Raw genomic sequence first — 23,511 nt, forward strand, 5'->3', positions numbered from 1 at the left:
TAATGTGTTCTATGTGAGGCTCATCACTACACTGAGAAAGTGTTATTTTCTTTTCCCAATCTTAGATCTACAGTGTTAAATCTGAGCATCAGTGCTAAAATTTTGATGCTTGCAGCACACAATTAATTTCTCACTCAGCATTGCTTTCTGTGCTATTTGCTTTTGACTTGTTTGTCAAAAGCAAAAAAAATTTTTTTAGCTGTGCATACCTTTTGAATTGATAGTGTGCTTTGAGATCCAGTCTCTGATAAGGGAATTCTTCCTGGCTCCCATGTGCCTGACTGTGTTCTGTTTTCAGTGGAAATTTTCAGCCTGCAGGTCTCCCTCAGCTGCTTGAAAGGATTTCTAAGCCTCATGTTGAAACTCTCTTTCCTCCCTTCTGTTCAAAGTATCTTGGCATAAGTGACCTCCCAAGTGTGGACCAATTCTATAAAGCCGAGCAACAAATAAGTTTGGAAACAGGGGTAAGAGGTGATTTTGTAGACTTGAGACAAATGTCCTGAATTAATTAAAGAATCAGGATGTGAAAAAAAAGGACTCTGTTTCTTCTCTGGACAGAGGTACAAGTATTTTACCATGAAAATTATCAGGGTGTTAGCTTTAGGACTGTAGGGTTCCTTCCAAAACCCTAATATTTGGACTGGTGCAATAGCACAGCTGGTAAGGCCTTTGCCTTGCACGCAGCTGACCCAGGTTCTATCCTTCGTATCCCATTTGGTTCCCTGAGCACCGAGGTAATTCCTGAGTGCAGAGCTGGAAGTAAACCCTGAGCATCGCTGAGTATGACCCCAAAAGTCAAGCCAGACTCTGCCGTGTGGGTGAGATACTCTCAGTAGCTTGCAGGCTCTCTGAGAGGGGCGGAGGAATCAAACCTAGGTTGGTGTGCTATTGCTCCAGTCCCCCCCCAACCCATAAATAAATAAAATAGAAAAGACGGATATTAGAAATGGCTCAAAGGGCTGGAACACCTGCTTTACATGCAGAACCCTGGACTCCAGATCTGTCACCATGAGGAGTGGCTCCCAGCAATACCTCCAAATGTGAGAAAGCTGAAAGTCTGTTTCCTCCTAAAACCAGTCCAGCCTTGTTTTAATAGTTAAACAGGCTACAGTGGTAACACAATGACTTCTGGGTGTTGCCCTGAACAGAATATGGAATTTCAGTTTCCACCCAGGTTTCTGAGTTCTTAATCACTCCATTCCCTGGCTTGAAAGAGGGAGCCAGGGGGAGTCTATGTTAATCTCAGACCCCAACTGAATCAGAAGCCGAGTTGCAGCCCAAGCTCCTACTGAGCTGCTGAAGCTGCTCCAGTTATGGAGAATGAGAGTCTCCTCATTTCTGCCTGTTGGGTCCTCCACTTAATACCTTCTAGTGGCTTCTCACATTGCTCAGAACTAGGGCCCACCTCTGCTCTCTGCAGTATCCCCTTGAAAGACAGTTGTGCTTGCTCCCTCTCTACCAGTTACCCTGCTTTCCTAGCAGTTAAGGGTAAGGCAATGCCTTGGCCTTTCCCTGGTGGTGCCCTGGTGTCCACACGGTTAACTCCTTCATTTCTTGTTGGTCTTCCCTCAAATGCCACCTTCTCCCCAGAGCTCCACACAGGCTATAGACCCTTAGCGCCACCAGGCATGATTCAAAGCAAAGCAACCAAATATTGCTCTATTCCTAGAAGTATGAGTTCCAGAAGTTGCTTCTGTTGCACCCTCTATATTCTTTTTTTTTATAGCTCATTATTTTTTTTATTAGTGAATCACCGTGAGGGTGATTCTGTACATCATGAGGGTACAGTAAATAAAGATTTACATTTTCGTGCTTGTGTTTCCATCATACAATGTTTGAGAAACCATCCCTCCACCAGTGCCCATTCTCCACCACTGATGAACCTAGTATCCCTCCCACCTCCCAATCCCATCCCCCCACCCACCACGCCTCTGTGGCAGGGCATTCCCTTTTGTTCTCTCTCTCCTTTTGCGCCCTCTTTATTCTGATCTTTGAGAAAAAGTGTTTTCACAGTGATGGCTGTTGTTTGGTTGTCTAGCGGTGGAAACAGAATGTGGACATTGCTGTCATGATATCAGCCTTCTGTGATAAATGTTTGTTTCATGTAAGCTAATATTTTCTATATAAATAAACATATGTATGCTGTTAAGGCAATGTACATATTTGTATCTGTATTGGATAAGAATATCTGACCTAGAAAATCTTGTGAGTTGAAATAATTATGACACATGAAAACAGGTTCAAAAGTAATGCTTTAGTTTAAACAATGAGTTTCTAGAGTAATAAGATTGTTGCAAATTTTATCCTACCTGTGCTCTATTTGATCACTGAGACTTTTGATACCTAAAATTTCTAGAATTACCAAGTAAAGTAAGTAAAGAGGCAGAACAATAGCACAGTGGGTAGGGCATTTGCCTTGCATGCGGCTGTCCCGGTTCGATTCCTTTGTCCCTCTCTGAGAGCCTGGAAAGGTACCGAGAGTATCAAGGTCCCCGTGGCATATTTGATATGCCAAAAACAGTAACAAGTCTCACAATGGAGATGTTACTGGTGCCTACTTGAACAAATAGATGAACAATGAGACAACAGTGCTACAGTGCAGTGCTATATAAACATAAATGTCAAATGCCACTTTTTTTCTTTTTGCTGGCCACACCAGCACATGCTGAACCCAGTGTCTTGCATATATAAGACACTGCTCTTTCACTGGAGTCACACCCTGGCCTCAAATGCCAACTTCTTTTGGGGACCTTCTCCCTTTCTTAGCCAGTCTATCTAAAAGTGTACTTTTTGTCCTCGTTTTTCTCCATATTGTTTATACTACCTGATATAGTGTTTACTTTTACTATTTTTTTGGGTGGGGGCACACCTGGCAATGTTTACCGGTTACTCCTAGCTCTGCGCTCAGAAATTAGCTTTGGCAGTGATAGGGGGACCATATGGGATGCTGGAACCAAGGAACCAAACCTACGTCGGTCCCTTGCAAGGCAAGCAAACACCCTGCCTACCGTACTCTCTCCAACCCCTAATTTTACTAATTTTCTGTTTGTCCTGCTATGGGACCAGGGATCTTGTATGTCCAGCTGTTCTATTGTGCCCCCTAGTGCCATACAGAACACAGCCTGGCCCGGAGCTGACACTTGCGTCATTTACCGGTGGAGCTAAAGGATGAGCTGTCCCAGAGCTAGCAGAGGATCTCCCTGAGCCTGAGACGTCCAGGAGTGCTCCACTTCCCTTTCCTGGCTTTGTGTTTCCTCATGACCCTCCTCATCCTTTGACATATACTTATTTGTCCACGGTCTTTTCCTCCTCAATATAATGCAAGCTCCATTACCACAAGACAGTCAATCTTTTGGAAGAATTGGGTAATTGCAACCATTATCCACCTGGTTCAACGGATAATGATATATTATCCATTTGGTTCGGTGGATACTGAACCGTAGATCAACCTGGCAACACCTGATGCTGGTGCAGGCTGTGGGTATACAACTCCCAGCGAGGGCGGGGAGGTCTGCCAGCCTGGGCTGAGTTGGCGGGGGAAGGGTGGGCAGCCAGCGCCCCTTTAAATAGGACGCCGGGCGCGGGTGCGGCGCTCCCGCCAGGTGGGCCCGGCCAGGCCCTGCCGCCCGCTTAACCTGAGTCCCGCCCTAGCCGGACGATTTCCGGGGCGGAGCCATTGCCCTTTTAAGAGCGGAGCGCCCCGCCCAGTAGGGGGCGTGGCCTCGAGGGGGCTTTAAGGGGCGGGCCCGCGGGCGGCCGGGGTCCTCGGGAGGCTCGGCGCGGTGGGCGTACGCCTCGGGCCGCCATTTCTGGGCGTCTCTGGAGGAGCCGCCCCCTCCCCAACCCTCCCGGCGTCTCGCGGGACCGCTCCCCACTCCGTGGGCGGCCGCCGTCCGGGCCCAGGTAAGCGCGCGCGGCCCTGCCCGACCGCACAGGTCCCCGCGGGCTGCGCTCGCCTCAGGGCTGCGGCCCCCTCGCGCCGCGCCGCCCGGGGTCGTGCGCGGGGCGGCGGCGGCGGCGGCCTCGCGCGGGCACCGACCTCTTGCTGGCCGCCGGTCGGGCTGGCCAACTATTAAACCCCCGTGGAGAGGGGAGGGGCGGCGGCGGCCAATGGGGCCGGGCCGCCGAGTTTCGGGCGATACTGCGCGGCGGGGAGCCGGGGTGTGCCGGGCTGGCCCGGCCGCGGGGGTCGCCGGCCGCCCCCGCGGGTGGGGGCGGGGTGCGCCGTGGCCCGGCTGGCCAGCGAGGTGGGAGGATGCGGCCGGTCGGGGCTGGGGCGTGGGGGAGGCGCGGAAAACACGCCTGGAGTGACTGTGTCACGGTCATCGATCGTCTCCCGCAGCCGAGCGACCAGACGGGGCGGCTCAGCCGCGGCCGCGTCCAGACTCGGGAGCCCCGCGGGGGACGGCGAGGGGCGGCAGGTGCGCCCCGGGTCGGAGCGGCCGTCCCGCCGCCGCACCTGCACCTTCAAGACGGGCTCGGGGCTGGGAGGCGAGTAAACATTCCTCCTCGCGTCAGTCACTTAGCGCCGAGCTTGCCCCGTGCCAGGTGACCGAGCTGTTCAGCCCAGTCTTCCAGAACCCGAGTCTTTTCAAACTGCTTTTGGAGATTTCTAAAAAATTATTGATTTGGGGAGGGTCCTCTCCGGGCGCTCAGGGTTTCTCCCCTCTGGCTCTGCCCTCGGGAATCACTCCTGGCGGTGCGCGCGGAGGTGGGGGTGGGGAGACCATATGCGAAGCCGAGGATCGAACCCCGGGTCGGCGGGGCGGCGTGCAAGACAGACGCCCTTCCCGCCGTGCTGTCGCTCCGGCCCGTTTTAAGCGTAGATCAGAGATATTTTTAAAGATGGTGGGGGGAGGGCGGTTAAATTAGCCTTAACTTCCGTCCCAGTATCATCCATCAGTTGCTGAGCCTTCTCGGCGGACTATTTGTACAGAGAAGCGAGTTGGCGAGTTTTTCTTCTCTTTCTGGGTGGTCTTTATAGAGTAGGATGCACTCGGATAATCCTCTTAGGAGCGTTTTCGGTATCAATATTACTGTACCAAGAGGCAGTCATATCTCTTTTGCGGGTGGTTTTATATATATATGTATATACATAATACATATATATATATATATATATATATATATACTTGGATTTTGCTTTACCAGAAAATTTCCGGGGTTCGGTAGATAGTAGAGTAAGTAAGGGCACTTCACTTGCATGCAGTGAACCCGAACTACTTTAGTCCCCTGTACCAGTTCTATAGCCCCCAACAGTGCCTTAAGTGACCCCTGAGCACAGAGCCAGGAATGGCCACGGAGCACCATTGACTGTGGCCCAGCAGCACCCACCTCTCCCACAGCAATTGGGTTAGAAAAGATTGTGGCAGTGGTCATGGGTAACGTTATACATGTTTTATGACATTTTGTGTTGTTCTGGGGGAACTCTCAGCTCTGTGCTCAGTCTCTCCTGGTGTAGCTCAGAGGACCATTGGGTGCCGGTGTTCCACCCTGGGCTCCTGGGTTCAAAGCATTAAGCTATCTTGCCCGCCTTCATGACAGTTGTTGGGTTTTGCATATGTGTTAAGAAAAATCTCAGTTCATGGGCCCGAAGGGTAAGACTCTCTTGCCTTGCAGGCAGCTGACCAGGCTTTGATTTCTGGCACCCCATATGGTTCCCCAAGCCTGCCAGGAATGATCCCTGAACACAACTGGGAGTGACCCCAACCATCCCCCATCTAAAACACCCCAAAAAACCCTTAGTTTATTTCTGCAGTAGATGAATTGTTTTTGTTTTTTGTTTTTGCTTTTGAGCTACACTGGAGGTGCTCAGGGTTTACTCCTGGCTTTTTACTCAGGCATCACTCCTGGCAGTCTTGGAGGACCATATGTGGTGCTGGGGATTTTCTTGGGTCAGTTGTGTACAAGGCAAGTGCCCTACTTATTGTACTATTACTCTGGCCCCTCGCATATCTTTTAATAATAGGAATTATTATAAAATAACTTGTTGAAAAATTAAAGGTTGCAGGCTAAAAATTAGTGGTTTTTTGTTGTTGTTTGTTTGAAGAAAACCATTTAAACTTGTGTGGAGCCAGGGCAGTTTGCGGCTGACTTCTTTTTTATCACTGGCACCCCAGAAGGACCATAAACAGTCAGGAGTGATCAGTTGAGTGCAGAGCCAGAAGTAGGCCCTGAGCATCCCTGGTTGTGGCCCCCAAACCAAAAACAACATACAAGAATTCCCCCTGTATCATTTTTGTGTCACAGTGTTTCCTTCATTGAGCTCTTTTTTTTTTGGGGGGGGGTGTCACACCCAGCGATGCACAGGGGTTACTCCTGGCTTTGCACTCAGGAGACCATATGGGATGCTGGGAATTGAGGGTTGGCCGTGTGCAAGGCAAATTCCCTACTTGCTGCACTATTGTTCTAGCCCCCATTGAGTTTTTGATACTATGCAGATCGCTGTGCAGGTATTTACTAATGGTGAAGGAGTCAGATAGGGTGCCTAGCCTTGTCTTCTTGGGCAAGTACACATTTTAACAAAAAGGGAAGACTGGAAGATGGCTGAAAGGCTGGAGTGTGTGCTTTGTAAGCATGAGGCCCTGAATTTGTGATTGCAAGACATGTTCCCTTGAGCGCAGCTGGGTGTGGCCCAATAATCAAAAGAAAGAAAGAAAAGAAAAAAAAAAAGAAACAAGGGACCAGAGATACCTAAAAGGGGTGGAGCAGCATGCTTTGCATACTCAGTCCTAGAGTTTGATCCCCAGTGCCACATAACCCTCCCTCCTCCCCCAGCACTGCTGGAGAGGCTCCTATTTTTAAAAAAATTATTTTAAAGCTAAACAATAGGGTATTTAATTCATCTTCTTAAGTAAAAGTCTATGCATACTAGAAGGGGCACTTAATTGAGACTCAGGAGCCTGGAAGAGACCTGAAGTTAGCCATGGGAGAGATGAAGTGGATAAAGAATGTTTTAGATGCTGAACAACTAATGAAAGAAGCCTGAAAGAGGTCTACAGTTCGGAAAGACTCAGTTGGACCAAGCCAGCAGTGGGGAGTGGGCTGCCAGCAGGGTCCTCAGGAAGAACTGGCTCAGGGACCAAGGCCCTTACAGATTTTTAGTGTTAGATTTGTGGTTGTTAAAACCCCCACCATTACAGCATGAACCAATAATGAGCTGAGAGGGAAGGGGGGGGGAGATCGAACTCACTTTTGGAAGGAAACTCTGAAAGACTTTTAAAATATCAGACATTGTTTTTACAGAAGGTATTAGTACCTCATGATCTTTGCCTGAAAGAACCTGACATTCTTTTAGTCTTTTGGGGGGTTTTGTTTTAAGGACACACCTTGTGTGCTCAGCAGGGAATAAATATTCCCTGCTTGTTGACTTGAAAGGTCACTCCTGGTGGTGGTTAGGGGACCCTGTAGTGAAGGGGACTGATACTTAGTCCTCCCACCTGCAAAGACTATGCTCCAGCACTTTGAACTATTTCAAAATCTGCTCTCTTTTTAGTTCTTTTGTGCATGTCCAAGTATGTATATCTGTGTAGCACATCTCATCCCAGTATGGCATGAATTATTCATTTTTCTCTGATCTTTTCACTTATGAATATTGTAGCATTCTGTGTACCATTGTTTAACTATTTTTGCATGTTAATGCACTTAAAGTCAAGTATATCCTGAAAAATCCTTGTTTCTACAACCTTGAGCACATATATGGGACTTTTCTTTATTCTCTCCTGCCAGAAATAGAATCTCTGAATGCAAGAATTTATGTGTTATTTTGTTGATAGTGGGGTCAAATCCTCCTGCTAAGAGAGCAGTTGTACGTGTCCCTCTCATATCTTTTGCAACACTTTTATTTATTTTTTGAAGGTTTTTGTTTATGTGCTTTCAAAGCATCTCTTTTTAGGGGTGGTTGGGGGCACATCTGGTCATGGTCAGGACTTAACTTATTTCTGTGCTCAGGGATCATTCCAGAGTTTGGTCAGGGGAACATATGGGGTACTGGGGATCAAACCCGGGTTGTGTATGTGCAAGGTAAGCACTCTGCTTATACCATTACTCTGCGCCCCAAAACAGATTTTTAAAAAGTTTTTTTTTGAGGTACTGTTAGTGATGGTTAGTATCTGTGTACATAATTTCAACACTACGTCATTGTTGCACCCAACTCTCTCCAAGGTTCCTAATACCCACTCCCTTTCACCCTCCCCACCACTGAGTTGACAGTGGCTCTTTTGAATGACAGTTTCTTATTTTATAATCTGGATTTCCTTGGTTACTGTTCAGGTACCATTTTCATTGCATATTGTTTTTTAGAACTTGTTCATATTTTGTCCATTTTTTCCTGTTGGTTTTGTTTTAATGATTTATAATTATTATTTATTGAACTATATTACTCATTAAAATTTTTATTGCAGAATTTTAAAAACCTGTCATCCTAATACTTTGTTTCCTTCTAGTACTTCCTTATGTTTTCACATGAAATCTTTAATCCATCTAAATTTAAGTTGCTTTCATATTTGTAGAAAGAACTTGTTTACACAGGATTTTATAGTCTAAAATTGGTAGTTAATCTGAAAGAAGCTTTTTTTTTGTAATAAATTAACTTTACTTGTATAGTGAGTATTTTCAGGGTGGTGAAGGGTAAGGTGAAAATCAAAAAACTTTTAAGTCAGAAAACTTGTTTTATTTTGAGTTTATTTGCTTCCTAGATATTACAAAGGTGTAGTATGTTATGCACATTTTTCCTCAAATTATTTTAATTTAGTTAAAGCTTTGTAATTTAATCCTCAAAACAGTCATGGTGAAATACCTTTTTTTTTTAATCAGAAAACAGGTGTAATAACTCTGTGTTCTTAGAGATCCTGAGCTAATTTTTTTAAATTATGGAGAAATTCCAGTGTATACAGAAGTCGTTAAAAGAGTATATTGGGGCTGGAGCGATAGCATAGCGGGTAGGGCGTTTGCCTTGCACGCGGCCAACCCAGGTTCGAATCCCAGCATCCCATATGGTCCCCTGAGCATCGTCAGGAGTAATTCCTGAGTGTAGAACCAGGAGTAACCCCTGTGCATCGCCGGGTGTGACCCAAAAAGCAAAAAAAAAAAAAAAAAAAAAAAAAAAAAAAGAGTATAATGATCAGTATCCTGCTTCATTTATTGGCCAGTTACTGACTAGTTTGTTTCATCTGTCATCTTTTAAGTCCTTTCCTTCGATTGTTTTTCTGCAAATACTAGACAACCTATCATTTTTTAATATTTCAGTATGTATCTTTAAAAGATAAGGACTGGGCCAAGGAAGTAGCCTGAAGGGCTGGCTGGACCTGTGCTACTTGGTCCTCCTCGAAACCCCCACCCACAACACCATTGGGTTTGACCCAAAGGCAACTCAACCAAAAAGATGAGGACTAAGGCCTCCTTTCCAAAAATTCCTTTGATATCACTACTTTCTAAAAGAAAAGTAGTGGTAATTTCTTGGTTATTATTACAGTCCATGTTTACATGTGTATATGTGTATAAGTTACCTCCTTGGGAAGTTCAAATCACAGCTGTTATGGTTCTGCCACTTTACCTAACCATATGGTGTGTGATACATGTAAAAATGAGGGTATAAGTCTAAATTAACACATTATTTCATGCTTGTATTTTGATATTTCTTACTTATTTTTGCTTTTTGGGTCACACCTGGTGAGGCACAGGGGTTACTCCTGGTTCTGCACTCAGGAATCACTCCTGGTGGTGCTCGGGGGACCATATGGAATGCTGGGAATTGAACCCGGGTAGGCCGTGTGCAAGGCAAACACCTTACTGCTGTGCTATCACCTTAGCCCCTGTATTTTAATATTTCGATGTTGATATTTATTATGTTTACAAATGCATTTAGTGTAAAGCATCAATGGGCTACGTAAAATTTTTTAAAATAATACCAAACTGAATTAAAATTTGTTTTGAAAGAATTTTAGACTTAAATAAAAGTTACCACATAGTACAGAGTTCCAGTATTTCACCTTGCTTCGCTCAGTAACATGTCAATTTAAGATTTTATTTTAGTTAGGATTTAAAATAAGTCCACTGTTTAATTGGGGTGTATTTTTCGTCTCTTAAAGTGTAGTTTCCTGCATAACTTATTTTTTTCCCTTGCAATTTGTTGACATGCTGAATTAAATTTTTTTTTTTTTTTTTTTTTTTGCTTTTTGGGTCACACCCGGTGATGCTCAGGGGTCACTCCTGGCTCATGCACTCAGGAATCACCCCTGGCGGTGCTCAGGGGACCATATGGGATGCTGGGATTTGAACCCGGGTCGGCCGCGTGCAAGGCAAACGCCCTACCCGCTGTGCTATCACTCCAGCCCCTGCTGAATTAAATTATAAAAAAATCACTCGTATTTATATTTTTACCCAACTTATTTTTAGCTGTTATTTTTGATAATTTTTTATATCTAAAACTATTTACTAAATAATTAACTTAACCAGTGGTTTAATTTCTGTCAGTTTCACTGTATCACTGTCGTCCCGTTGATCGTTGATTTGCTTGAGCGGGCGCCAGTAACGTCTCCTTGCGTCACTGTCGAGTTCAGGGTCATGGGAATGAGGCCCATTATTGTTACTGTTTTTGGCATATCGAATACTTCACGGTAGTTTGCCGGGCTCTGCTGTGCAAGTTCTTAGTTTACTTCATCAAAATAAGATAATACTTTTGAGAGTTTTTCTGCAGCCTTGGTAAGACTATTTACTGAACGTTTGTTGTACTAATTGATATTGTATCCTCAGAAATTAAAAATGAATAATTAAAATCTGAACAGTGCAACGTAAGATATTTTCAGATTTAGCGAAGTAAATGAACAGAGGACTCACTTTGGTTATCAGAGAATGTTTCTCAGGGGATATTGGTGGAGTTAAAGGATAAGTAGGGATTTTCTGACAGAAGGGCTTTAGACGTCTGGGATAACAAGTGTGACCTCTCATAGACCGCTGAAGTGAGACTGGGTTACAAGGGGCAAAAAGGAAGGGATACTCCAAATTAAACACCTGGAGAGAAAGAGATTGGAGCCAGATTTTGTGAGATGGCTTTGTGAACTGAACTGTAGTTATTTCCTTAGGATTTAAGCAGATGAACATATAATTGAGAAATATAGTATTTCTTACCTAATTAGGTAGTCATATTGAAGTGAAGTATTTCTACACTTCACATACTTGTGGTGTGTGCACACTATTTAATTTAAAGTTCACTTATTTTTAATTTTTAAATTATCTTATAGTTTGATCATTTTTATAAATGTCACCAGTGGAATTATACAATCCTTTTGAAAACAGCTCTTTCCTGAATTACGTTCCCTCCTCTGGGCAGCCACAACCACTTTCACATTTTATTTTGTTAAGTTTTACTAATTTCATTTTGATTTTGAGCCATTCCTGGCTTTGCTCAGGACTTGCTTCTGATTTTATGCTCTGGGATCACTCCTTACAGTGCTTGGGACCATATGTTGTATTGTTGATGAAACCAGAATTAATTACATGGAAAGCAAGCACTTTAACCACTTGTACTTCCCTTGCCCACTTTCTCATTTTAACTGGGAAATTTGATTTGTGTGTGTGTGTGTGTGTGTGTGTGTGTGTGTGTGTGTGTGTGTGTTGGGTGTGTGTGTGGGGGGGAGGAGAACACTCCATTGTATATAGAGGAAATTTGTTCCATGCTCAGAGTAGTGGGGAGTGGTTGACTCCAGTGTTATAAATAACATGCTTTTACTGCTATTTCTTGATATTTTTAGGAATTATCTTCAAATATGAGTTAACAAGATGAGAAATTAGATTAGCTCTCTTGCCAATTCAGTTGTACATCTCCTTTCACTTAAACTTTATGGTTATAGTTATGTCATTATTTAGTGTTTATGAATACTATGATAAAATTATTAGCTGAGTATTTTTGTTTGTTTTTTGTTTTTTTTTTTTGGTGGGAAGGACACACCCAGTGATTCTCAGGGCTTGCTTACTCTTTGCTTTGCATTCAGAGATCACTGGCTATGCTCAGGGAACCACATGGGGTACTGATGTTTGAATCCTGGTCTGCCACGTGCAGGGCAATTGCCCTATTTTCTGTACTCTCTTCAATACCAAGGGAGGTCTTGATTTGCTCCCATGTCATGCATGGTCCTAGCACTGCCAGGAGCAACTTCTGAGCTCCAATCCTGGAATAGTACCTGAGCAATGCTGGTTTGCTTCAAAAAACTAAAGTCCAAAAAAAAACTCTTAGGTTGCTGATCACTTAGGATAACTTAGCATCTTATTTTATCTTGAAAGATATTTAAAACTAATGGACATATAATTTATTTTTTAAATTTTATTGAATCACCGTGAGCTAGTTATAAGCTTTCATGTTTGGGTTACAAGCTCACAATGATCAAACACTAATCCCTCCACCAGTGCACATTCCCCACCACCAATATCCCGGGTATACCCCCCTTCCCACCCTCCCCCTGCCTCTGTGGCAGACAATTTTCCCCATACTCTCTCTCTACTTTTGGACATTATGGTTTGCAACACAGACACTGAGAGGTCATCATATTTGGTCGATTATCTACTTTCGGCATGCATCTCCCATCCCAGCTGGTTCCTCCAGCCATCATTTTCTTAGTGATCCCTTCTCTATTCCATCTACCTTCTCCCCTCCGCTCATGGAGCAGTCTTCCAGCTATGGGGCAATTTCCCTGACCCTTGTATCTACTGTCCTTGGCTGTCAGCCTCATGGACATATAATTGATTAATCCCAAAGGCTAGTTCCTTATAAATTAGTTCAATAAGCTACCAAATGCTCTAAACGATATAGCTCAACTTTATTTAAATATATTTATAAATTTTTTTACTTAAAGGAGCTAGTTTTATTTTAGTTTTTTTTTTCTTTCCCCCCAAATACAGTTGATCAGGAGCTTATTTTGGTAGCATATTTACTAAATCCCATTACTTGGAAATTGTGGAAGTCTTCTGATGAAGTCTTTTTTTCCTTCTGGCTTTATAGTGGCAAAAATGCTGCGCTTCTTCCGGAGAACTCTTGGTCGTCGGTCTATGCGTAAACATGCTGAGAAGGAACGACTCCGGGAAGCTCAGAGAGCTTCTACGCACATTCCTGCTGCTGGAGATGCGAAGTCCATCATCACGTGTCGTGTGTCCCTTCTGGATGGAACAGATGTTAGTGTGGACTTGCCGGTATGTGATTCTTGCTGACCTGTAAATTCTGTATGCGGGGACTGTATTCATTTGAGCTTTCTGGGGTAACTGTTAACTTCTTGGGGAATTAGAATGTAGGTCAGTATGGCTCAGACATTGTATCATTCATATACATGATGAGGTAATCTGAGGGATCTGGAATGATAGTATTCTCTGAAATTAGTAGTATTACTAAGCCCTTTAAATCAGAGGTTCCCAAACTTATTTGGCCTACCTCCCCCTATTCAGAAGATAACTACTCAGCAGACCTGCTGTTGCCTGCCTTTCCCTATTCGCGCCCCCCACCCCACTCCACACCCCATACACACACTGAAATCTACCTTCAGCAGACAATGCACTCCCTAGTTCTGCTGACCTGGATCATCTTTCTGGCACACTTCTGGGGGTGGTAGTATTACTCATTTTGGGAAACAGTGACTTTAAATGATAAGGCGTTTTTGGCATGAGTCTTTTGTTGTTGTTGTTCATTATTTATTTCTGGGAATAAACTCGGGACCCCATTCATGCAAAGCATGTTTTCTGCCACTGAACTGCATGCATGGTTGGTTTGAGTAACTTGTCTGTGTATTCTTTGTGATGGTATTTTCTAGTGTAATCTAGTGGTTTTGTCATCATCTTTGCTGATCAATTAAAGCAGTGAAACTCTGAGAGTTATAATAATACTTAACATGAGGCCTATAGAGATAGCACAAAGGGTTGGCATATGCAAGAACTTGAGTTCGATTCTTGGTGCTGAGTGGCTCAACCCCCAAAGCTGCTGAGTATAGGGCTGGACTGTGAGCACTGCTGTGAGTACTGCCTGGTACTCCCTGAGCACTACCAGGCCACAGCAGTGTCATAACACCAGGCCTTAGCATTAAACTGCGGGCCTCTTTGGCCAGGTGTCTCCAGGAGTGGTCCCTGGAGTCACTAGGCACTTCTTAAGAAGGTCCCTTTCATATTTCCCCAAAGGAATGCTTACATGTTTATTGTAAGACTTCTCTATGTTTTACTATATCTCAGTATATTTATTTTTTTCAAAATAAGTACTTTCTTTGCCAGTTTGGTATGTTTGCAGACTTTTTTGTTGAAGTGAGAAAATGAGATTTCTTCACATTTTTCAGCTATGACTTTTTGCTTCTTGTTTCTTCTTCAGTAAGTAGTTTTGTAGTGTAGTTTTTTAAACAGTACCAAGCACTGTAATCTTTACAAAATGTTATAATTATGTCCAGATTTTAGATAGCTTTTTATTGCAGTTACCAGTACATCTGAACTGGAGCAATAGCACAGAGGGTTTGCCTTGCATGCAGTCAACCCGGGTTCTATTCCTTCGTCCCTCTCGGAGAGCTCGGCAAGCTACCGAGAGTATCCCGCCCGCACAGCAAAGCCTGGAAAGCTACCCATGGCATATTCAATATACCAAAAACAGTAATAATAAGTCTCACAAGGAGGCGTTAACTGGTGCCCACTTGAGCAAATCAGTGAACAACAGGACGATAGTGCTATGACAGTGCTACAGTGCTACCAATACATCATTGACTCAGAGCATGGAACAATCCTATATAAATATTTTTTGTTTGTTTTGGTGTGAAAGGCACACGTGGCAGTGCTCAGGGAACCATTGAATCAACCATTGAATCATAAAGGAGATTGCAAAACATGCACTCTAGCCCTTGCATCCAACTCCCAGGCCCCAGTTCAGTATATTTAGATGTTAGTGTTTTCCTTACAGACCTTGTTTATGAAGGAAGGGGACACTGTATAGAGTAGGGAAGTAGAATTTCTTTCTGAACTATGCACCAACATCAACTCCATTTCATGTCTTTGTCCTGTAGTAAAAGATTTGCACTAAGTTGTAAATATACACTTTGATGTAAGTTTCTTAGGGTGTTCCACAATATTTTCCTTCCCTACAAACTCTTACAGTAAACACTTACTTATCCCAGATGGAATCAAAACATACCTTTCTGTAGGGTGACAGCATAGGTGCTGTTGTTATACGTAATTAAACAAACTCTGTTAGGCCTTTGATCCATTTAAGAAAATGGATTGTTTATGTGAATGTTCAGATTAACTGAATAATCTAGAATGTACGTTATCTATTTTAAAATAATGGAATATAATTAAAGATGTAGAATTTCCTGGAGTCAAGTGCATCTCAGCAGTAGAGTATTTGCCTTTCGTGTGTGAAGTCTTGGGTTATAATGCAGTATATAATACCTTCATATGTTAGACTGGATATTTTTAGGGTTTTTAGTTCTAGAAGACTTTAAGGCATTAAAAGTCCCCTTCCCTTCTTTTCCCTTCTCTCCCCTCCTCTTCTCTCCTCTCCCTTCCTTCCACCCACCTGGGTTGTACATACTTGGTTGTGGTGCTCCTTGGGTTACATATTTGGTTGTGGTGCTTATGAGGGGTTGCACAATTCACCTCTGATACTTACACACAGTCTCACCAGAGTCATATACATTTAGTTGTGCTCAGGCACATTCTGGTTGTAGTGTTCACTAGAGCTCATGGGGGCTCACATATGTACTCTCCAGAGGTGTACACCTGACTATAGTGCCCATACATCTTTAGTTGTGTGTGCTGGGGTTGATCACCTTAGTTACGTGTACGCATAACTTGAGTATGTTGGGTATCCACATTCTGTCTGGTTGCTGGGGAGTTCCAAAGATTAGTTGCTGGACTATGCTCATTATAGTTAAGACAACACTGGGAATAGAATACACAGTCTCAAACTTGAAAGGCAACTACTTTTTAAAAAAATTTTTAATTGGCTTTTGGGCTACACTGGACAATGCTTAGAGGTTAATCCTGGCACTGCACTCAGCAATTAGTCCTGGAGGTGCTTGGGGGACTGTATGCTGCTGGATATGGAGCAGGGCTGGCTGCATGCAGAGCAAGCACTGTACCTGCTGACCTGTCTCTAGCCCCAGAAAGGCAGCTGCTTTTAACCACTAAGCCAGTTCTTGTGCCCAACACTTTAAGGCACTTAAATTTTCTGTAGGAACTTCCTAGGGTTTGCCAGACATTCCAGTATGTGATAGTTTATGAGGATAGTTTTTCATAGTCATTTCTTACTCTGTGTCAAGAATTTTGTGTACTATTCTTTTAAAATATCATTAGATATGTGATAATAAAAACTTGAAATTGCTGTGCAAGGGCCTGGTGAGAAGTTTCTTATTACCTAATATTTGAAGTATGAAGTCTTAAGCTTGCTGGTAGAGAGGCTCATACTAGGAAGTAGAATTTCTTTGTAAAGGAGCTTTTTTAAAAAGGTAGTATGGTGTGGATAATAAATAGCCCTAGACTTTAAAGTGGGAGGACAGGTGACCAGTGACTGGTAGAGAGGGGTTTCCTATGTTTGGTAGTTTCAGTAGGGTATATGTGATGTTTAACCAAGGCAAAAAATGCTGCCTAGTCTCTCCTGTAGACAATTGCAGTGAAAAGCCAAGAGATTTAGATTTGACTCTGTAGAAGTAGAACAGTCACCTTTTCAGCATGACCAGTGAAATCTTAGAGTTTGAAAGCTAACTTTCGATGTTATCATGGATATAGAATGGGCGTTGCCTGTCAACTAAACTGTTCTTCTTTTAAAAAAAAATAGGTCAGAGGAGCTAATTTTTGCTGTTGTTGTTGTTCCCCTTTATTATTTATACTACAGTGACTGGAAGTTGCACACAGTTCTGGTTGTGGTGCTCACATGTCTAGTGTGCTCACCAAGCACAACTCAAACTTGTATGTTCTCACAACTCACATTCATAAGTTGTGATGCTCACTTGCATTCTGGTTGTGGGTCAGTGCAGTCCCCACAGAAGTTCTTTTCAGGGGCTGCCTGACTGGTGTTCACTCATCTTGTCTAGTTTGACTCACTGAGGGGAGAAAGGTTTTAGCACTTTTTTCTTTTTTTTCTTTTTGGGTCACATCCCACCTGGTGATGCACAGGGGTTACTCCTGGCTCTGCACTCAGGAATTACCCCTGGTGGTGCTGGGGGACCATATGGGATGCTGGGAATCGAACCCAGGTCGGCCGCATGCAAGGCAAACTATGATACTTCAATTAAAAAAATTAATGAAAAATTTGTCTTTCTGGCTTAGTTTCACAACCAGTCTAGTATGATTCTGGAAGATTTAGAATTGATTTTGGATAGTGAATAAAATACACGTTTCTCACGACTAAGGTCACTAAAGATTGAAGCAAACTGATATAGAATGAAAATGATCATCAAAAAATATGTATTATTGTATATCACTGTATATCATTGTCATCCGTTGCTCATTGATTTGCTCATCAGTGGGCATCAGTAATGTCTCCATTGTGAGACTTGTTGTAACTGTTTTTGGCATATTGAATACAGCACAGGTAGCTTGCCAGGCTTTGCCATGTGGGCGGGATACTCTCGGTAGCTTGCCGGACTCTATGAGAAGGACGGATTAATCGAACCTGGGTCAGCCTCAGGCAAGGCACACGCCCGACCTGCTATGTTATCGCTCCGTACGGATTATTCATTATTAAGTAGAGTGAATTAGGGGACACTTATGGGGGCTTGCTAGCAGTTAAGCACCTGTGTTGAAAGTGTGAGGCAAAACCGCAAGTTCAGTCCCCATCCTATTCCACATACTCATGTGCAGTACCAGTCATTCTGCTGCTCAGGATCCCGAGCACTATAGCAAAGTGTGTGCAAGCACTGCAACTAAAATGTGGGACCCCAGGTGAACACTTTAGCTGAGAAACATGTGAGTACTCCAACCAGGTATGTGACCCTGATTTCAAAATGTACCTGAGTATTGTAACCAAGTGTGTGCAAACCCTGGTCATTGCAAAAAAGAACAACTACAATGAAAGAAGGGAAGGGAAGGAAATTTTTTAAAAAGTAATTGTGAATTTCAAATTGATCTGTGTTGGTAGTAGCCATTTAGCGGGGGTTTAAATATCTTCTGCAGGTGTCTGAGGATAGCTCAGCTGCTAACAACTACTGAAGTGTGTCCAAGCTCTATGACAACCAAGTGTATGAGCTCAGCAGCCAAGTGTGTGCAGAAACAACAATAATAAAGGGCAGGGGAAGTCAATATAAATAAATTGTTTTAAAAACCTCTATTGTTCCTCATTTTATTGTTGTTAGATTTTTTGGGGTGGGGGGCACTCGGGTAATGATTAGGATGATTAGGGGTTATTCTAGTTTTGCACTCAGGAATTACTATCCTGGCAGTGCTTAGGGGACCATATGGGATGCTGGAGGAGATGGAACCATGGCCAGGCATGTGCAAGGCAAACTTCTTATCAACTGTGCTATCTCTCCAGCATCATTCCCCTCCCCATTTTAAAGACTAAGTACAGTGACATTGTCTTTCAGTGAACTGATAAAGGCATCAAGTAGAAATTTCTACACAACTGATTTAATTGTTTTCCTTAGAAATGCCACAGTATTTCTTTTGATTTAAGGTTTAGTGTTAAATAGTAAAAAGCTTGTCTTGTAAAATTTACATCTCCCATTTGCAGCAACATGGATAGAACTAGAGGATACATCCTTCATGAAGCCAGTCAGAAGGAAAGGGATAGATACAGAATGATCTTTCTCAATATGTGGGACTTAAAGATGCACAGCAAAGTAACACCAAAGGTCCAAAGGCAACACAGTGGTTGAACTGGTTCAAAGGCAACACAGTGGTTGAACTGGTTCACACAATTGAATTGGTGGGGTAGGAGGGGTTGAAAGGGAAGGAATTGGGGTCCTTGGGGAAGGGAGATGGGTATACTGGTGATGGGTATGATGTTGGAATTATGTACATGGAAAACCATTATTAACTATATTATAAATCACAGAATCTCAATCAATTAAAAAAATAAAACCCACAGCTCCTGAGTTCTTTATTTGGGGGCCAGAAAGTGGGGTGGGGGCGAGTCTACTAGATCCCTACTAGATCTACTAGATCCCTCCAGTGCCTGTTTTAAATTAACATGAAGTATTTGATTCCTAATTTGGATACATGCTTTGTTGATCTGTGTATTTTATGGCTTCAGGTCTTAAAGTTTAAGAAGAGAAGATAATGGGTAGGATTTGAAAGAGGTGATTTACTTTTCTTTCAATAGCTCAAACCGCTGTTTGTTCCTTCTCCAAGGAACTTCTAGATGAACCCATGAAGAAAAGAGCATAAAGCCTGAAATATAGGACAGTTAAAAAGTGCCAAACTTGTATATGTATGTGTTAGAATTTAATTTGTGTATGTACTCTAGCTTGTGTGTATGTGTCAGAATTGTGTTTGTCTATGTATTTATTTGTACTCCGGGTTATGTGTTTCAGAACTGAATTTGTGTGCTCCAGGTTGTCTTTTGTCATAATTTGAGTTTGTGTGCACTCTCTGGGTTGTATGTATGTGTCCAAATTGATTTGTATGGGTGAGTGTGCTCCAGGTTGTATGTCAGAATTTTGTTTGCGTGTACATAAATGTTTGTGCACATATACTTCAGGTTGTGTTTGTATGTTAGAATTTTATATGTTTGTCCAATATCAGGTCACTTTCTTCTAAGAATTGATTTCATTGAAAATTCATGTGTCAGGGGTGGGGGTGGTGGGAGGGATACTGGGAACATTGGTGGAGGAGAATGGGCACTGGTGGAGGGATGTAAACGAAATGCAAACATGAAAGTTCATAAGTTTGTAACTGTACCTCACAGTGATTCACTAATAAAAATTTTAAAAAATAAAGAAAAAGGAGCTGGAGTGATAGCACAGCGGGTAGGGCGTTTGCCTTGCACGCGGCCAACCCGGGTTCGATTCCCAGCGTCCCATATGGTCCTCTGATCACAGCCAGGGGTGATTCCTGAGTGCAGAGCCAGGAGTAACCCCTGTGCATTGCCAAATGTGACCCAAAAAGCAAAAAAAAAAAAAAAAAAGAAAGAAAAGGAAAATTCATGTGTCACAATTGTGTACTGAGTCAGCACTATTTAAGCTTGTAACCCAAACTATAAAGAATAAACTAAAAAAGAATAGTTTGTTAAGGGGGTAGGTAGAGAGAGGGGAGGGAGCCTTGGATGATTGGTGGAGGTACATTAACATTGGTGATGAAACTGTTTGGAGTTGAAACATTAGTGCCCAGTACACTATTATTGGCAGCTTTGTAAATCCTGGTGCTTAAATAATAAAATAAATTTCAAAAACAGAAATAAGTTTAAAAAAACTGATGCAATTAAAAAATGAGCAGAATTTAATAGACATTCCCCCAAAGTAAGCAGATGACCAATAAAGTATGAGAAAAATAGGGAAATGAATGTAAAAAATCACATGCTAATTTGAATGGCGACTACTAGAACAGAAAATACTAAATGTTGGTGAAGTGGTAAAATAATCAAAATTGCTGTTGTGAATATATAAAATAGTGAAACCATTACTGAAAACTCTTGCATTTGCTCAAAGAGATTAACACAGAGATAATATATTCTAAGCATATAAGAAGAATTGAAATCAGGGACTCATATGTACTTATCTAACACTGGTCATAATAGTATTCATAATAACCATAAGATGGAAGCAGCCCAATGTCAATAGATGAAGGGATGAAAAGAATGGTGTATACGTAGCATGAATATTACTTGGTTTTGAAAGGAATAAATTTTGAAATCTGCTACAATATGGGTAAATGCTTTAAGCATATGCTAGGTGAAATAAGCCAGACACAAAAGCACAAATAATGGTATGATTTCACTTAATGTGAGTTACAGTAGACAAATTCATCAAGACAGAAGGTAAAAGAGATAAGTTACTAGGGGTTGGGGTTGGGGAAGGAAGGAGTCATTCATTTTGGATTGGGAAAATGATTATGGATAGTAGCAATAATTGTACTCATTGTGAGTATTTAGTGGTACTAAATTGTATACTTTAAAATGCTAATATTTTGAGGGAGGGGTACTCCCAAGTGACTTTCAAGAAATACTCCCAAGTGGGGGCCAGGCCACACTTCTGGGAATAGTAGGCCAGAGGTGCCAGTGGTTCTGTGCTAGGCCTTATGATATAGTGGTGGTTGATTCCTGATTTGCTGGGGACTATCAGGGTCACCCTGGCAATGCTGGCCACCTCTAGGGCCAGGTTCTATAGTTCTCCAGGGATCATGTGGTACCAGGAATTGAACTCAGGTCAGGCACATTTAAGGTATGCACCCAAACTCCGATACTATTTCCTTTGACTCTAAAATGGTAATTTTTTATGCTAACATGTAAAAATGATAGCTTATACTTATAAAGTGGAGTAATTGGTCAGAGAATCTAGGCACTAAAAATATCCTCAACAAATTAGATGAAGTAGTAATTTAAAGTTGGGGTATCTTGGGCTGGAGAGATAGTACAACGAGCAGAATGCTTACCTTGCACATGGCCAACCTGGTTTCGATCCCCAGCACCCCATTTGGTTCCCCAAGCTCTACCAGGAGTGATTGCTGAGTGCAGAGACAGGAATAAGACCTGAGTACTGCTGAGGTGTGGCCCAACTCCCCCTAAAAAATGTTGGGGTATGTGGTTATTGATCTAAGAGATGATATAGGTATGGTATATATTAGGAATACATCAGGATCCTCCTTAAGCTGTATTACCGGTCACCACCAGGATCTCACCATTCTACAAGGAAGTGATCATCCATGTAAAGAGAGGGGTTCGGCAGGGCGACACCGTTTCACCGAAACTCTTCAGTGCCACCCTTGAGAACGTCATATAACAACTGGAATGGGAAGGAATGGGAGTAAAGATAGACAACAACTACACCAACTCCGCTTTGCTGATGACATTGTTCTAATAACACCAAACATTAGCCAAGAAGCACGATTGCTGGCCGACCGTGAGTGTGGAAAGGTCAGACCACATCTGAATTTCACAAAGACAATGTTGATGAGAAACAGACTAGTTCCTGACGTTCCAATTGCTCTCAATGGAACGAACATCTTTGAATGCAGCAGTTTTGTGTACCTAGGTCGAGAACTCAACCTCACGAATGGCCTGGCACCTGAGCTGTGCAGAAGGAAGAGAGTGGCATGGAACGCCTTCAAGAGTGTTGAAGAAGTGGTTAACAGGACAAGGAAACTCCGGCACCATGCACATCTTTTCGACTCTACCATTTTCCCTGCACTAACATATGCCTCAGAGACCTGGCCCCTACAAAAACAGGATAAGAACACTATTCAAGTCTCCCAAAGAGGAATTGAAAGAGCTATGCTTGTAATATCACGTTTCACTCAAGTGAGAGAAGGAATCCGGAGTTTTGACCTTCGTAGATGATTGAGAATCAGGGACGCTGTCTTTGTTTTTTTGCTTTTTGGGTCACACCCAGCGATGCTCAGGGGTCACTCCTGGCTCTGTACTCAGGAACCACCCCTGGCCATGCTCAGGGGACCATATGGGATGCTGGGAATCGAACCCAGGCCGGCTGCGTGCAAGGCAAACGCCCTACCCGCTGTGCTATCACTCCAGCCCCCGGGATGCTGTCTTGTTTGCCAAGGCGTCAAAAAATCAGATGGGCCAGACACATAATGCTATTTGGAGATGACCGCTGGACTGGAGCTATTACCAACTGAATTCCATGGGATGTCAAAAGAACGCATGGCTGCCCACCTATGAGATGGTCAGACTTCTTCATCAAGACCCTGAATGAATTGTTTGAGGCTCTTTGTTTTCCTGGATCGAGCAGACACCATTAGGCTACACTACGATGTAACAGTAACGAATGGAGACGTTACTAGTGCCCGCTTGAGCAAATCGATGAGCAATGGGATGACAAATGATACTAGTGATATATTAGGAAATTTGAACTTAGGAGCCAGCAAAACTAAAATTCTAGTTTTGTCTTCTTTTGTTTTTTAGCTGTACGTATTGTTATACAGTTCCTGAACTTTTGCCTTAAGTTTTTAAAATGACAAATAAACCATAATTACCAAACTTATTGTGATAATCAAGTGTATATTTTATAATTCTAACACTCAGCAAAGTAAAATGACAAAATAGTGGATTATTACTTGTTTCCCAGAATTAAAGACATTAAAGATACCAGATTGAAGAGACCTATGGAATACAAAAGAGTTAAGAAAATGCTAGATGAATTAAGATTATCAGGTAAAGCAAGTTCTGAAACGATGAATAAACATTAATAAACAAGATTTCATTAATAAATAATGGTAATGAAAATATACAAAGCATTTTAAAATAGCAATTTGGTGCTCCAATCCTCTGAGCTATCTCCCTTCTCTCGGGGACTGCATCCTTGTGATGCTCTTGGCTGCAGTGGTTGTGGCATGAGGCATCCCAAGTGGCAGTGTTGACAGGTTTGCTCTTAGCTCAGATGGGGTGGT

At 42.7% G+C, this 23,511-nt stretch overlaps 1 protein-coding gene across 3 annotated transcripts in view; it reads left to right on the top strand.

Annotated features, from left to right (window-relative positions):
• The first annotated feature begins 3,745 nt into the window (after nucleotides 1–3,745).
• Nucleotides 3,746–23,511, top strand: part of EPB41L5 (erythrocyte membrane protein band 4.1 like 5) — a 118,430-nt gene continuing 98,664 nt past the window's right edge. For all 3 annotated transcript variants that reach the window (XM_055121671.1, XM_055121672.1, XM_055121673.1), the window contains exons 1-2: nucleotides 3,746–3,903; nucleotides 12,995–13,182. In XM_055121671.1, the coding sequence (XP_054977646.1) occupies nucleotides 13,003–13,182 (180 nt within the window). In that variant the 5' untranslated portion in view covers nucleotides 3,746–3,903; nucleotides 12,995–13,002. The remainder of the gene's footprint in view (nucleotides 3,904–12,994; nucleotides 13,183–23,511) is intronic.

This window comes from Sorex araneus, chromosome X (assembly GCF_027595985.1).
Source record: "Sorex araneus isolate mSorAra2 chromosome X, mSorAra2.pri, whole genome shotgun sequence".
Lineage (NCBI taxonomy): Eukaryota > Metazoa > Chordata > Mammalia > Eulipotyphla > Soricidae > Sorex > Sorex araneus.